Here is a 17,133-nt window from a genome sequence, read left to right as displayed (position 1 = left end):
TGCCATAGTAATTCATAGAGTAATATGCAGGAAAACAAAGTTTGAACGAGGCCATCAGTTAAGTCATCAATGACATTATCAATGATGGTATTTGAGATGTCATCAGTGATCTCATAAATGATCTCAGAACATCAGTGATGTTATATGTGAGGTCACAAGCCGTGCATGGCGGGGGAGCAAGTTATAGTTAGTGCTGCTAACTTACTGGTGAATTTCTGTGGTTTTTTTTGTTCAAAGCATTAATGTTCTCATTAACAAATTCACTTAACTAGAACGTTGCTTTAACCTTTGGTTTTTCCAGTGACTTTCCACTTTTTTTTTCTTGTTAATGAAAACAGATCTTTTTATCATACCCATCTATAACATTTTGTTTTTTCAGTGAATTTCTAGTTTTTTTTTTTTAGTATAAAGTAATACTTAATTACCATACTTAACCCGTTAACCGCGGCGCAAATTCCACCGCGGTGTGGGACTTTTAATGAGTGGGCGGGGCCGCGTCGGCCAACGGACGTGCGCAGCACTAGCCAAGTAGTGCTCACGCCGGCCATTGGCCGACGCACGCAGGGAACGGGTTATATGCAATCCTCCTCCCGTCACGCATGGGAGCCAACCCCAACATGCAGCCAACCCCAACATGCAGCAAGCCATGCGCAATGGGAGGTTTGCCACAGCGCCTGGCCCTGGGGACCCCATCCCCCAGGGTCTTTTGTAGGTTGAGTGCTGCTCTGCGAGGCATGCTGTATTGGAGTATGGACTTGAAGCTCTACCACACCATGTCCATATTTGTCATTAACTTAGTCAGTGTCCTTTGTAAATGCTGGCTTCTGATTCGTTAATAGGCTTGTTAGTCCCTCCTTAGTGCCGCCTTGTCTTCATTTGTAACCTCCCATGAGGACTGGCCCTTTTACTTCTGTTGTTACACGGTAGGTCTTCTTTAGTCTGTAAGCACTATTGTTTTAGGAATTTCTCCTACTGCAGGCACAACATGCTTTTCTGCAACATTCAGCACGCCAAGCACGCGGTTACTTTCCAAGCAGCCCAGGGCAATGGCAGCCCCTTCTTTGAAGTGAAATAGGTCTCGCATTTACAAGAGTTTGAGCTATTTGCATTGTAAATGACAATGCCTTTTATTTATGTGTTAATTATCAAAACAGATAAATAAAAGACATGGTCATTTACAATGCCAATAGCTTAAACTCTCGCAAATGCGAGACCTATTGCATTGCAAATGCTTGTATTTTGAAGAGGTGTGGATGCTCCGGGGAGGAATTAGCGTAATATTTGTATTTGGCGGTGTGGCGATTTTCACAAACTGGCCTTTCTTGCGCTGACTGTGAACTGAAGTTTCAGCTTAACGGACCCTTTCGGTTTTACAACACTTCGCACACGCTGGTTGAATTGCTTCAAAGAAGGGTATCGGGCATTTCTCGTTTCATCAGTCAGGTAGGTAGGTATGTTAGCCAAGGAGCCGCTCCGGTAGGGTGCCCGTGCTGCATGTTGATGGCATGGATATGCACGGCCATGACCCTTTCGTTTGGACTCGAAGTACTTGCGTGTCCGCTCACACTCAGTCGTGCCTGGCGTTGCACGAGAGGTGTATACACACTTCAGAGAGAATGGGGGGACAAGGAGCGGATGAGTAGGAAAGGGAAAAGGTCCTGTACCGGTGCTCCTGAAGTTAAACCACATGCAAAGTAAGGTAACAGTTCCTGAAGAAATATATATGCCAGTATGGTCTACTATGCAAGAGGAAGGGGAAAAGGGGAGGATGACAAAGGGTCTCAGACTAGGTTCGCAAATGATAGTGTGATGGAGACTAGAGACTCCTGGATGGTACTAGAAGTGCCCTCACACACCCTTGCGGGTGCAAAGCATCATCATCGGGCTGTGCTCCTCGTGGGGGTGGCGCTGCAGTCCCTCACGGGCCCTAAAAGGGCTCTCTATCGGAGATCTTTTGGTGGAGTCGCCGTAGTTGTGCGTGTGGGTGTGTGGGGAGGGGGGTGGTGGTGAGGCTAAAAAGACCTAATGGTGCCCTAACTATTTATTGGTGGGCCCAGGAGGTCTGCTAAAAATAACGGGGGATAATGTTATATAAACATTCTGAGTGGGGGAAAAAAGCTGTAAATACGTCCCACTGCTCTCGGCCCGTAAGAGTGAGGGTTTAAAGTGAGAGAGAGGGAGTGCAAGTGATGGTCAACATGTTTCGCGCTGTTGCCGGTCCCTAATGGATCCTAGCGCTTCGTCAGGACCAAGGTGGTGATTAAAAAGAAAGGGGTGGGATTCAGAAACAAGGGGGGAGAGTATACTGTAATCCCAGAAACACAACAAAGTTGTGGGAGGAACACGGATTATTCGTGTCCTTGACGTCGAACCTGTGATGGAGAGGGAGAGAATAAAACATTAAAAAAATATATTGTGGGGCTTCCTACGAAAGAGGGCTCGAAAAGCATGCACCAGAGAGAAGAGTATTCCAGCCGTAGTCGTGCTAGGAACGGGTGCTCGTGCCCTGTGTGACGTCGATGGAAGCGCCCAGCAATGGGGATTAGAACAAGACAAACACAAACTGCAAGTAAGGTTTCTCAGATTGCCCGTATAAAGTCCCTTCTAAGATAAACAGGCTAAATGTGACGGTGGGGTTTAAGAGACTCAGTGACAGCGCTGTGTGTGGTGACAGGAGTTTACTCACACCAGTGGGCGATTGGCTGACTCGTCTACAAGTAAGGCGGGAAGTGATCAGAAAGTTAAAATGACTCCCTAGCAGTATTTTAAATAAAATAGCCCAGACATAATAGGGTGATTCGATATGAGTATGGCATGGACGTGGAGGGATCATGCCATAGGTTGCAAGTGCTGGGTACGTGAGAGTACAAATAACGAGTGTAGACGTAACAAAGATAAATACATGCTTGTAGACAATGATTGGATAGACAGTCCTACCCGCAAGAATTCCGGGTCCACGCGGTGCCGGGTCTTGACAAACTGGGGCGGGGGCTTCAGCTGTGAAGGTAATGGGTTAAGGATGGAAACCAGGCAGCATAAGTTATGGAGGGGGTTGTTGTTGTGCAATGGCTCGCACACGGGGCTAAAAAGTGTAGTCACGCCGTCTATCACAACAAATACAAAGACTGTATGAAGGTCGCTTAAGACCGTAGGACGTACTTACATCTGCCCCGGGAAATCGCCTCGACAACCTAAGGTGCCTCCAGAGTCGCCGGTACTGCTTATCGGCGGCGCAGCGTCTTAAATGTGCGCTCAAAGATCAATGGTCAGAAGGGTAGGGTAGATACTGAGAAGAGACTCAACTACGTCTCAAAAGGGTAGCGGCCATCTTGGAACGGCAAAAAAGTCCGAACATATTCCTTTAGCTGTAAGGCAAGGGCTGGTATCATAGGTGGTGGGGTTAGGCAGAGTGTGGGTATAGGTATCCCGCATAGCCATATGCAGTGATTTGGGAATGCGTATGGCTGTGTATCCAGTATTGTTATTTGTTGGATTCAGCTACGTCTCAAAAAAGTAGCGGCGGCCATCTTGGAACGGTAAAGTGTCCGAACCTATGTCTATTGCTGTGTGGCCGGTGCTAGTATCATAAGTGGTGGGGTTAGGGAAAAGTGTATGTATAGGTGTCCCATATAACCATATGTAATGGCTGTTGACTGCATATGGTTCGATGATCCAGAATCGTTATGTTAGGACCATAGGAGTGTGTGTCACAAGTGTCAGAATGTCACAACACATAGAGGGCCAGTGTTATGCTCGTAAATGGAAAAAGTCTACAAGTTCCCCAAGGAGGCTGGTGCTAGGAGGTTAATTGGCAAAAGTATATGCCAGGAGTTCAGTATACCACGGGGGGATATAGGGTGCCACCATCTAAGGATGCTCAGTCATGATGGTACGGCAGGTGGAAGGTGTATTACATTGTTTTCTAAAAGGTAATGAATCAGGCGTGGAGTGTGGTCCACGGAATGTCGTCATTAAGGCCAGACACATTAGACTTAAGTCTAAAGACCCATCGCTGTTCGGTTTTGAAGAGGGTCCCAGCTGACCAGGAAGGGTTGTGATCAATGACAACCCAACGTAAGCTCTCAGGGGGGTGGTTGAGTTCGAGAAAATGGTTCTGCAACCTCGTTTGGGTTCGTTTACATCTTATTGTGCTTTTGTGTTCCCCAATGCGTGTTTTGACGGGTCTTGACGTCATCCCGATGTAGTGGAGTCCGCACGGACATGTTAGTAAATAGATGCAGTTCTTGGAGTTGCAGTTTGTATGGCGTTTTAATTGCCATGGTCTAGACATGCCTAGATCAACCTCCTTTGTAGATCTGGTTTGGGAACAGCACGAACACGACCCACAGGGGAAATGGCCCGAGATGGGAGGTAAGTGCCAAAGGGTTGGAGACGGTTTAGGAATGGTTCTGGGGCGTGTATGTACAAGGATGTCCCTCAGGTTTTGAGTGCGTTTGAAGGCAAACAGGGGGGGGGAGGTCCCGGATCAAACGTCCCAGTACTTAGTATTCGCCAGTGTCTTTTCACTATTTTTTGGATAGTGTTGGAACGAGGGGTGAACGAGGTCACGCAGGTGAGTGCAGAGTTCTCTGGTCTTGTTCTTGTTTCCAACAAGGACTCGCGATGGTTGTTTCTTGCCCTCTTATGAGCTATTTTGATGATGTTGGTGGGGTAGTTCCTAGCAATGAGGTTTTTACTCAGTATGGTTGCTTGTGTCTCGAACTCGTTGAGGGTGTTACAATTTCTTCTTAGGCGGAGGAACTGGCCCACAGGGAGGTTGTCCCTAAGTGATTTGGGGTGGTGGCTCTGATAAAGTAGGAGGCTATTTCTGTCCGTGGGTTTTTTGTAGTTGGTTGTGTAAAGCCCACCCTCTTTGAGTGTGATGAGGAGGTCCAGAAATGGTATGGATTCGGGGGAGTGGGTTCCTGTGAATCTGAGGAACGGGTCAATTGTATTCATCCAAGTGAAAAAGGCGATACATTCCTCTACACTACCTCTCCAGAAGATGAGGATGTCGTCGATGTATCGGCGCCAGAGGAGGATGTTATCATGGAATGGGTTGGAGGGTGTTCTAATTTTTGCTTCCTCCAAGTCGGCCATATAGAGACATGCCAGGCTCGGCGCAAAGGTGCTGCCCATGCATGTACCTTGGATTTGGTGGTAAAGTTTATTGTTGAATGCGAAGAAATTTTCTTTAAGTGCAAGATGAGCACAGTTGCAGATGAAGGGTATCGGAGTGATGTATGGCCATGGGTCCACATTCTGTAGGGCACGTTCAAGGACTGTCAAGGTGGCGTCCTGCGGGATGTTCGTGTATAGTGCCTCAACGTCCATAGTTACGAGCAAGTCAATCGTCTCTGGAGAGTCAAAAAGTTGTATCAAATGGAGTACCTCCATAGTGTCTCTCAGGTAAGTGGGTGTCTTGCTGACTAGAGGTCGTAAAAAGAAGTCGCAGAACTTACTCAGAGGTTCAAGTAAGGAGTCAATACCTGAGACTATGGGGCGTCCTGGCGGCGGATTCATGCCTTTATGAATTTTTGGAAGGCAGTAGAAATACGGTGTCCGTGGGTTGGTTTGGTTTAGGAAAAGGGCCTCATCATGCGAGATCCAATCCTCAGCCTCACCTTCTGTGGTCAGGCTCTGTATCATGTTCACGAGGCGTGGCGTAGGGTCCGTTTCAATGAGTTGGTAGTATTTGGTATCTGAAAGTTGTCTTTCACATTCCGCTTCATAAATCCCTTTGTCAAGGATGACGATCGCGCCGCCCTTATCAGCTGGTTTGAGGATGATCATCTGGTCATCCGCGAGACTTGACAGGATACTTCGTTCTGCCTTGGATAGATTGTCATAGTGATGGCCAGTGACTCTGGTCTCGGTGACTTCTTTAAGGACTGCCTGTTCGAAAGTGAGGACTTCGTTAGGTGTCATGGCTGATGTGGGGGTGAACCTGGATTTATTCTTCAGACCAGTCCCTACTGTCGGGGGAGCAGGTTTACCATAAAAAAATGCCTTGAGACGTATTTTCCTAAAGAAGAGGTGAAGTTCCTGATGGAGTCTAAAATCATCCTCTCTGGGAGTTGGAACAAAACCAAGGCCTTTCTCCAGGAGTTGTTGTTCGTCCGGGGTGAGTGATCTAGATGATAGATTCACTACTAGGGTTTCGTTTACTTGCTCCCGAGAGTCATCCTGTCCTGGTCTTGCCACTGGACATTTTTTCCTCCTGTTCTTCTCCTGCCTCTTCCTCTGCCCCTCCCTCTGTTTAGAAAAGGGGGGTTCGGAAATTGGTTGTACTGAGGTATGGGCTGGTGGGGTCCAGGTGGGTGGTTCCAGAGAGGTTGGGGGCCCATCCATGGTCCTTGATACATAGGTGGTTGATAAGGGAGGCCCGGGAAGCCTTGAAACAGGGGAGGAGGTGGTGGTGGTTGTCTGTATCCTCCTCGGTACCTTGGTTGTCTATTATCATAGCTAGAATTGCTATTATTGGAGCCTGACGAGTGGTTGCTGCTAGCATCATCCGAAGTATCAGGAGTTTGACTAACATAGTCTTCTTTCGTGTATGGAAAGATTTTCTCTTTATCAAATCTTTTCACATCCTTCTGGAGTTGGTGAATCTTTTGTTTGGTCAGGTACTCCTTATGATCGTTCATCTCCTGATTGATCTCAGACAGGCGTGACTTAAAGGTAGTGATGGAAATGCCTGTCTTAAGTCTATTCTCGGACAGTGTAATTTGTATTAGGAGTTCGTCCGATAGTCTTTTGGCTGTGTTGATGATTAACACCAGCCAATCCCTCGTGCACTTCCATGCAATACGGGACCATTCCCGTCGAAAAATGATGTCCTCAAGGAATATACGTGGCGAGAGCGTGACAAGTAAACCATTGGGAGCAATATTGGCTCTTAGGTACTCGGTCATAATTGTACCATGTAGGGCTGTTTTAATTTGTAGCCTCCTCAGAGTTTGTAGGGCTTTCCAGTCGTCGTCCCTGCTGCCTGATGGAAGGTTGCCGTCCTCTGATAATAAAGAGGGGGCTCTTAGAATCTCGGCTACTGTCTCGTCATCGAAACAGAGGCCAGGGTCATCCATGATGGATCAGGGGTCTAAAGATGTTAGGGGGACTATAGAGTTTGTGATGTCTTGTGTGGAGGGGGGGTGGGGGGTGTGGGAAAAAAAGGGAAAAGGGGCAGGTTATGTTAACCAAGCCAAAGAGATGAAAAATAGAGGGGTTGTCCCACGGCTAGCTGCCGTTCTAATATGTATACACACTTCAGAGAGAATGGGGGGACAAGGAGCGGATGAGTAGGAAAGGGAAAAGGTCCTGTACCGGTGCTCCTGAAGTTAAACCACATGCAAAGTAAGGTAACAGTTCCTGAAGAAATATATATGCCAGTATGGTCTACTATGCAAGAGGAAGGGGAAAAGGGGAGGATGACAAAGGGTCTCAGACTAGGTTCGCAAATGATAGTGTGATGGAGACTAGAGACTCCTGGATGGTACTAGAAGTGCCCTCACACACCCTTGCGGGTGCAAAGCATCATCATCGGGCTGTGCTCCTCGTGGGGGTGGCGCTGCAGTCCCTCACGGGCCCTAAAAGGGCTCTCTATCGGAGATCTTTTGGTGGAGTCGCCGTAGTTGTGCGTGTGGGTGTGTGGGGAGGGGGGTGGTGGTGAGGCTAAAAAGACCTAATGGTGCCCTAACTATTTATTGGTGGGCCCAGGAGGTCTGCTAAAAATAACGGGGGATAATGTTATATAAACATTCTGAGTGGGGGAAAAAAGCTGTAAATACGTCCCACTGCTCTCGGCCCGTAAGAGTGAGGGTTTAAAGTGAGAGAGAGGGAGTGCAAGTGATGGTCAACATGTTTCGCGCTGTTGCCGGTCCCTAATGGATCCTAGCGCTTCGTCAGGACCAAGGTGGTGATTAAAAAGAAAGGGGTGCATCTATTTACTAACATGTCCGTGCGGACTCCACTACATCGGGATGACGTCAAGACCCGTCAAAACACGCATTGGGGAACACAAAAGCACAATAAGATGTAAACGAACCCAAACGAGGTTGCAGAACCATTTTCTCGAACTCAACCACCCCCCTGAGAGCTTACGTTGGGTTGTCATTGATCACAACCCTTCCTGGTCAGCTGGGACCCTCTTCAAAACCGAACAGCGATGGGTCTTTAGACTTAAGTCTAATGTGTCTGGCCTTAATGACGACATTCCGTGGACCACACTCCACGCCTGATTCATTACCTTTTAGAAAACAATGTAATACACCTTCCACCTGCCGTACCATCATGACTGAGCATCCTTAGATGGTGGCACCCTATATCCCCCCGTGGTATACTGAACTCCTGGCATATACTTTTGCCAATTAACCTCCTAGCACCAGCCTCCTTGGGGAACTTGTAGACTTTTTCCATTTACGAGCATAACACTGGCCCTCTATGTGTTGTGACATTCTGACACTTGTGACACACACTCCTATGGTCCTAACATAACGATTCTGGATCATCGAACCATATGCAGTCAACAGCCATTACATATGGTTATATGGGACACCTATACGTACACTTTTCCCTAACCCCACCACTTATGATACTAGCACCGGCCACACAGCAATAGACATAGGTTCGGACACTTTACCGTTCCAAGATGGCCGCCGCTACTTTTTTGAGACGTAGCTGAATCCAACAAATAACAATACTGGATACACAGCCATACGCATTCCCAAATCACTGCATATGGCTATGCGGGATACCTATACCCACACTCTGCCTAACCCCACCACCTATGATACCAGCCCTTGCCTTACAGCTAAAGGAATATGTTCGGACTTTTTTGCCGATCCAAGATGGCTGCTACCCTTTTGAGACGTAGTTGAGTCTCTTCTCAGTATCTACCCTACCCTTCTGACCATTGATCTTTGAGCGCACATTTAAGACGCTGCGCCGCCGATAAGCAGTACCGGCGACTCTGGAGGCACCTTAGGTTGTCGAGGCGATTTCCCGGGGCAGATGTAAGTACGTCCTACGGTCTTAAGCGACCTTCATACTGTCTTTGTACTTGTTGTGATAGACGGCGTGACTACACTTTTTAGCCCCGTGTGCGAGCCATTGCACAACAACAACCCCCTCCATAACTTATGCTGCCTGGTTTCCATCCTTAACCCATTACCTTCACAGCTGAAGCCCCCGCCCCAGTTTGTCAAGACCCGGCACCGCGTGGACCCGGAATTCTTGCGGGTAGGACTGTCTATCCAATCATTGTCTACAAGCATGTATTTATCTTTGTTACGTCTACACTCGTTATTTGTACTCTCACGTACCCAGCACTTGCAACCTATGGCATGATCCCTCCACGTCCATGCCATACTCATATCGAATCACCCTATTATGTCTGGGCTATTTTATTTAAAATACTGCTAGGGAGTCATTTTAACTTTCTGATCACTTCCCGCCTTACTTGTAGACGAGTCAGCCAATCGCCCACTGGTGTGAGTAAACTCCTGTCACCACACACAGCGCTGTCACCGAGTCTCTTAAACCCCACCATCACATTTAGCCTGTTTATCTTAGAAGGGACTTTATACGGGCAATCTGAGAAACCTTACTTGCAGTTTGTGTTTGTCTTGTTCTAATCCCCATTGCTGGGCGCTTCCATCGACGTCACACAGGGCACGAGCACCCGTTCCTAGCACGACTACGGCTGGAATACTCTTCTCTCTGGTGCATGCTTTTCGAGCCCTCTTTCGTAGGAAGCCCCACAATATATTTTTTTAATGTTTTATTCTCTCCCTCTCCATCACAGGTTCGACGTCAAGGACACGAATAATCCGTGTTCCTCCCACAACTTTGTTGTGTTTCTGGGATTACAGTATACTCTCCCCCCTTGTTTCTGAATCCCACCCCTTTCTTTTTAATCACCACCTTGGTCCTGACGAAGCGCTAGGATCCATTAGGGACCGGCAACAGCGCGAAACATGTTGACCATCACTTGCACTCCCTCTCTCTCACTTTAAACCCTCACTCTTACGGGCCGAGAGCAGTGGGACGTATTTACAGCTTTTTTCCCCCACTCAGAATGTTTATATAACATTATCCCCCGTTATTTTTAGCAGACCTCCTGGGCCCACCAATAAATAGTTAGGGCACCATTAGGTCTTTTTAGCCTCACCACCACCCCCCTCCCCACACACCCACACGCACAACTACGGCGACCAAAAGATCTCCGATAGAGAGCCCTTTTAGGGCCCGTGAGGGACTGCAGCGCCACCCCCACGAGGAGCACAGCCAGATGATGATGCTTTGCACCCGCAAGGGTGTGTGAGGGCACTTCTAGTACCATCCAGGAGTCTCTAGTCTCCATCACACTATCATTTGCGAACCTAGTCTGAGACCCTTTGTCATCCTCCCCTTTTCCCCTTCCTCTTGCATAGTAGACCATACTGGCATATATATTTCTTCAGGAACTGTTACCTTACTTTGCATGTGGTTGCACGAGAGGTGACAGCGCTGCTCTTCTGGCCTCCCTCGCTCTCATACTAATGGAATCCAGCATGAAATGAAGGGATGTCACGAGGGGCAATGCATCCTGGGCCATGCAATTTGGTTATTCAACAAAATGCACCAATGATACCTGCACAGCTATGAGGGACGGCGGCTCTTAGAAGATAGTTGAAACCATCTCGGTCTTTAGAGTGAAACATTATTCTGAACTTTTGCTTGGAATCATCAGTGCTAAAAACTGGTGTCTGCTCGTGAAGAGTACACTTACCTACTGCTACTTTAAGTCCGGGGTACTGGGGTGAAAACCATTTCATAAATAGCATAGAAGGCAGTGGCGTCTTCAGTAGTGGCCATATTGGTATTATTTGATGTTTATTTCAAATAAATGGACACAATGCATTGTGTTTTACAGAATCAAGGCTAGTGCACCGGTTTAGTTGACAGAATGTTTTTAATAGAAGAAGTTCACTCCGGCAGATGAGCGCTGCCGACGCCAAGCCCATTCTTGTACTGTCGTGGCCCTCACTACCAACGTGGTGATGATCGTCCCCTGTCCCTTACCTGAAAAGAGGGTTGTCATAGCCCACTCTTAAGTCTCCCTAACTGCCATCATGTCCCATGTAGTAATGTTTACAAACCTCACTCAACAAACAACTGCCACTAATTGATATGCGTCGCTAGTATGCAGTTGTGTCATGTTACGTTATAGATCTAGTGAAGGATGGCTATATTTGCCCCGTCAGGTGAACTACCAATTGGCCACAGTTTGGAAACATAATTACATTGGGTACCCTAACTATTGAGCTATTTTACTCCCCTCGCAGCTCTTTTACCACCTCTCCCTGCAACTAGAGAAAAGTTTGTGGGTCCTGCCACACAGTACAGCAAGATCACACGGCTGGAAGGTGACAGCGCAGAATAGGAATAAATACAGCTCTTACACTGACTGAAGTAGGTGCTTCTCGCACAGTTGTATGCCCCGGTCCCCCTTAACACCCTCTCCTGAAGTGCACACATTTTTAACAAGCTCCTCTCCCCAGGCATTTGTGTATGTATGTTTTTTTAAAAATCCATTTTGCCACAAATACCAACATAGAAGTTTGTTGCTGATTCTGCTGCATGAGGGGAGGGAGGACCAGGCAGGTAGAAGACATGTTTTAGACGGTTCTTGGAAAACAAACATGTTGCTTTAATTTAACACTTTAGTAAAACTCCAACAAGCGGCTATTTTATTTGTTTGAAGGTCGAGTTTAGCCTCCACGCTTGTATCAAAAGCTTTTGACATTGCCATTTTAAATGTAATAGGGCATGGTTTCTCAAGCTGTTTTATTCTGTGGACCCTCACTTAATCATTCCTGGATCCTAAGGACCCCCACTGAATCATTATTGGGATCCAGGGGCCCCACTTACTATTTACTGAAAGCCAGGGACCCCAATCCAAGATGTTTTGATAATTTCGACAGCAAAATAATACATGGAAAATACAAAAGCACATATATATATACAAATGATTAAATATTCTATTTAATTCACAAACACACTATATATATATATATATATATATATATATATATACACATACATACATATACACACACACACACACACAAATAATGGTAAGATCAAGAGTTTCTAAATTTAATTTACGGGTTGGGGAAGAGCAGCCCCGCTTCTCAAGCCTCTTTAGACACTGGGGACCCCATCCCCCAGGGCTGTGCATTTAATCAGGGGGAGGGAAGCATAGCCCCCTCCCTGATATGTTATCACCCCGGGGACCCTAACCCCTGGGGCCACTGATTAAATAAAGAGGAGCTACGTGGCCCCCATCCCCGGTTAGACCCTAGGGAACCCATCCCCCAGGGCCACTCTTTTAAATAAAGGGGAGAGAGGGGTGCTTGTAGCTTTCCTCCCTCCCAGATGTTAGCCCAGAGGACCCCATCTCCTTGGGCCTGGCATTGTTTTGAAGGCGAGGGTGGGGGCACTGGGGACCCCCATCCTCTGGGTCCTGGCAGCATTTTGGAAGGGGGTACACATGCCCCCCCCATTGCTGGGGCAATCTTGGCCCGGGTATCCCATCCACTGGGGCCCGGCAGCATTTACAACTGGGAGGGGGCATGCAGACCCCCTCCCATGGCCTTTTTCAGCCCCTGGGACCCCATACACCGCAGGCCGGTTCAATGAAAGGTGGGTGCACTCGTGGCCACCCAGGACACCCTGTCCTGGGGGCAAGGTGGAGCTCCCAAGGCCCCCGCAGTCACACCTGCCTCCCCGCATACAACGGGAGCCGGCATTGCTACCAAGGGCAGGAGCAATCTTTTGATCTGTTTCCCTGCCCGCATAACTGCCTGCCACTGTCATAGAGGGTGCTCAGATGTAGCCAGTGCCTGCATGCAGAGCTTTACAAACACAATAGCTTCAGATACTGTAACCCACTCCCTGCCACTGTCAAAGAGGGTGCTCAGATGTAGTTCATGCCTGCATGCAGAGCTTTACAAACACAATAGCTTCAGATAATGTAACCCACTCCCTGCCACTGTCATAGAGGGTGCTCGGAAGTAGCCAGCACCAGCATGCAGTGCTTTACACACAAAAAATACAAATACACCTTAAGTTATGTGTCATTGGCACTGTACCCAAATGTATGCGTAGCAGGTCTGCATGTCAACCCTCTGTAACTTGCTGCCTTATTCCCCCAGAGTTACCTTCGAAGCCGAGATCGGCTCCATGCTGCAGTAGGACCTCAGCTGCACGCACCAGTCCAAGCTCAGCTATCTTCAGCATCGAGTAACTCACTCCTTCCTGATAAAACGGTGATGGGGTCTCCCTCTGCAACACGTTGTGGAGAACTTGAATCTTAGCAGCATCTTCACCAGGGCAGCTGTCAGAATTGGAGAAAATACCATATCCTCTTTTAGAATGTTAAATGCAAATCTAAAGTGTCTGCTAGACATTGAAGAAAGATGCTGCCTGATCACCAAGCACTCAGTACTCTGAATGAAGCCCAGGCGGGAGAGAATCGGTGTGAAGTAAAGAAGACGTGAATGAAATGTGGCTTTCTTATGAAAAACAAGGTAAAAATTAAAGATGCGAACACCTGGTCTGCGGAGTGACCTCTCGTACTCAGAGTTCGGGTTCCCAAGAATAACAAAGACAAATGAGCCCCCCGAACACTGTGTGTTCAGGTGGTCTTTCCCACCCTCTCTGCACTCCCTCCAACAAAGACTAAAAAAAACATCACCTCAGGTAGTGCATGCAACTAACAAACAGAAAGGAGACAGTGCCTTGAAGCTGCCACGGTGGGCACTCCAGCTAGAACAGGGGCATGCTGCTCTTATAATATGCCGCTATTTCACATGCTCATCCTGCCCTCCCCCTGATGTGTGGTCACACTTCGCCATCTGCAGATAGTCACGCCTGTCAGACGATGAATTAACTGTAAGGCAGTGTGTGAAGGTCAGTGGACAAAGAGTAACACGTGTGGCATAGGAGCACTGGCTATGAGCAACACACATGAAGAGTTAAAGATAATATGTGTGCAGTCATGCAACAGCAATATGGACAGCAACCAACATGTTCCGAGATGGAGCTACGGACTGAGAGCAACACCTGTATAATGGAGCTCTGGCCCACAAGCAACACGTGGTTAGTGACTAAGACACATAACGTGATCACTTTACATACAGTGACGGAGATTAGACCACAAGCAACAGGTGAAGCGACCGAGATATGAACCACGAGCTACAAGAGCAGCAACTAAGAAACATACTATGAGCAGCTTACACACGGCGACCGAGATATGGACCACAAGCTACAAGTGCAGCAACTAAGAAACATACTGTGAGCAGCTTACATACGGCGACCGAGATATGGACCACAAGCAACAGGTGAAGCGACCGAGATATGAACCACAAGCTACAAGTGCAGCAACTAAGAAACATACTGTGAGCAGCTTACATAAGGCGACAGATATGGACCACAAGCAACATGCGTGCAGTGACTAAGATACATACTGTGAGCAGTTTACATACAGCAAGAGATATGGACCACGAGAAACAAGTGTAGTGACTAACATGCATACCGTGAGCAGCTTACATACAGCCACCAAGATATGGACCACTAGCAACATGCGTGCAGTGACTAAGATACGTACTGTGAGCTGTTTACATACAGCGAGAGATATGGACCACTAGCAAAAGTGTAGTGAATAAGATACATTCCGTGAGCAGACCACAACGGATTCAGAACTCGGCTGCCAGACTACTCTTGCATATTAAACCGCGAGACTATGTCCTCCCTGCTTTGAAAGCCCTGCATTGGTTACCAAAAGAGCCACGGTCAAGTTGTTTTGTATCACCCACAAAGCGATACATGGAATGGGACCGCTCTTCCTCAGGAACAAAATCACCAAACACATTCAACAAAGGAACCTCCGCTCTAGAGGGGCACCTCACCTCAAAATCCCAAGATACAAGAGAAACAAGCATTGGCATAGCCAATAGGTCTTGCCTTTGGGACCTTATAAGTGTTTAGCCATGCAACAGTTGCATAACTAAATACTTATAAGGTCCCAAAAGCGAGACCTATTGGCTATGCTAAGCGGCCGTGAAAGTGAAACTGATTGCGATCAAACATCAAAGCGGCCGTGAAAGTGAAGGTAATCGCGGTAAAAGCAGCGCGCATGTCAGCGCACATGCACTGTAGCTCTAGGCTGGCCTGGTAGCACTTTTTAGAGCTCTCTCAATAAGTCTCGCCAGACCAGCGCATGCGCTGGGTCAGGCGAGACCTAAACACATGGGTGGCACATCCTTCTCTGTTCAAGCAGCCAAACTATGGAACTCTTTACCCCCCAACATCAGATCCACCAACAACCACCTTATCTTCAGAAAACTGCTCAAGAATTGGATCTTCCCCACATAAGCACCATACGCAAACAGAAATATACAGCATATCCCTCTGTATACAAGCATTTATTTGTACTATAGATATGCACCTATATTTGTGTATTGCCTTGTATATACATGTAGAATAATTACGGTTTTTTTTTTTAAATACAACACTTGAAAACCAGAGTTTATCGAATGCAATCTTTAACCTACTTATACTTCCTTCCTTTATGCATCTATTTACCTTTCATGTACTGCATGGGGTACTCACAAACATTCTCTCGGGGGACAAATTTACAGTGTGGTTTGTGGCCGAGGGCCGCACTGGTGGGGGCGGGTTCAGTGGATGGTGGGGGCGGGTTCAGTGGACGGGGGGGGGGGGCAGGGCTAGAGAAAAAAAACTGTGACCAAGAGGTTGAACACAGGCTCCTGCAGCGGACGTATTAGTCTACTGAGCCACCAGACCCAGCATACACACATCTATCTATCTCTCTATCGCTGTCTCTATCGGTCTCTAGCCGTCCGTCTCGGTCTCTAGCCGTCCGTCTGGGTCTCTAGCCGTCCGTCTGGGTCTCTAGCCGTCCGTCTGGGTCTCTAGCCGTCCGTCTGGGTCTCTAGCCGTCCGTCTGGGTCTCTAGCCGTCCGTCTGGGTCTCTAGCCGTCCGCCTGAGTCTCTAGCCGTCCGTCTCGGTCTCTAGCCGTCCGGCTCGGTCTCTATCTGTCACTATCTCAGTCGCTATCTCCATCTCTATCTGTCGCTATCTCTGTCTCTATCTGTCTCTGTCCAAACAGGTAGGTTCCCAAAACGCCCTTTTAAAAGTCAGCTGTGAAAGCACCTACAGCTGACTTTTAAAGGGCCTTTTGGGAAGCTTTTCGAGTGTGCCATGACCTCACAGAGGCCGGCAGTCACAGAAGATGGCCGTAGGAGCATTTCGTAGTGAATACCTATTTAATACGTATTCACAACGTATGCTCCTGCGGTCATCTTCTGTGTTTACTGCTGGCCTTACTTGAAACTTAGAAACTGCAAGGCAAGGTCCGCCGGCCACCAATGAAGGCCCGCGGGCCGTACTACGAGTACCACGGATGTACTGGGATCTATATATTACTTTCCTTCTCCCCCCCCAAAAAAAGCATTTTCAATGCACTACCCTATTTCTCACCCTATACCTCTATCAATATCTTTAATCTACATATACTTACTTCCTTTATACATCTATAAGCTTTCCATGTACTTATGGATCTATATATTACATTCTTCTAATTCAGCATATCCAATGCACTACCCCATTTCTCACCCTGTACGTCTATCAATATATCCTCCACATCCACTCTCTTATTCATCTCAAACCCCATACCACTACTATCAACCCCAAAATAGCCCTTTCTAGACTCTCCCCATCTCTACCCATCCATGCATCATCTGACACCTCTTTTACTATACTGATCCCCCAAAACAAGCCTTTCTAATCTCTTTCCTCTTACTCTTCCCCTACACATCCCTTTTTATTCATCCCACGCCTCCTACTACTGCTATGACCTCCATAAAAAAAAAAATTCTAAATCCTTCACTCTTCTATCCCTCCACTATCCCTTTCAATCAAAATAACAGACCAATATCCACCACACAAATTACTTTCATATTTCACTATACTAATTCACCAATAATCCTTTATGGGTTCTGGAGTAGCGTGCTACTCGCCAAAAAAGCACTTCAAACCCCCCCATCAGGGGTAACAAGCAAGAGATA

At 47.4% G+C, this 17,133-nt stretch overlaps 1 protein-coding gene across 3 annotated transcripts in view; it reads right to left on the bottom strand.

Annotated features, from left to right (window-relative positions):
* ASB6 (ankyrin repeat and SOCS box containing 6) overlaps positions 1-17,133 on the bottom strand; it is a 42,859-nt gene that overhangs the window by 17,188 nt on the left and 8,538 nt on the right. For all 3 annotated transcript variants that reach the window (XM_085614001.1, XM_085614002.1, XM_085614003.1), the window contains exon 3: positions 13,203-13,378. In XM_085614001.1, coding sequence (XP_085470127.1) covers positions 13,203-13,378 — 176 coding nt within the window. The remainder of the gene's footprint in view (positions 1-13,202; positions 13,379-17,133) is intronic.

Source organism: Triturus cristatus, chromosome 1_2 (genome assembly GCF_964204655.1).
Source record: "Triturus cristatus chromosome 1_2, aTriCri1.1, whole genome shotgun sequence".
NCBI classification, from domain to species: domain Eukaryota; kingdom Metazoa; phylum Chordata; class Amphibia; order Caudata; family Salamandridae; genus Triturus; species Triturus cristatus.
The sequence above is the reverse complement of the archived record's forward strand: the minus strand, read 5'-3'. Positions and strand labels throughout refer to the sequence as shown.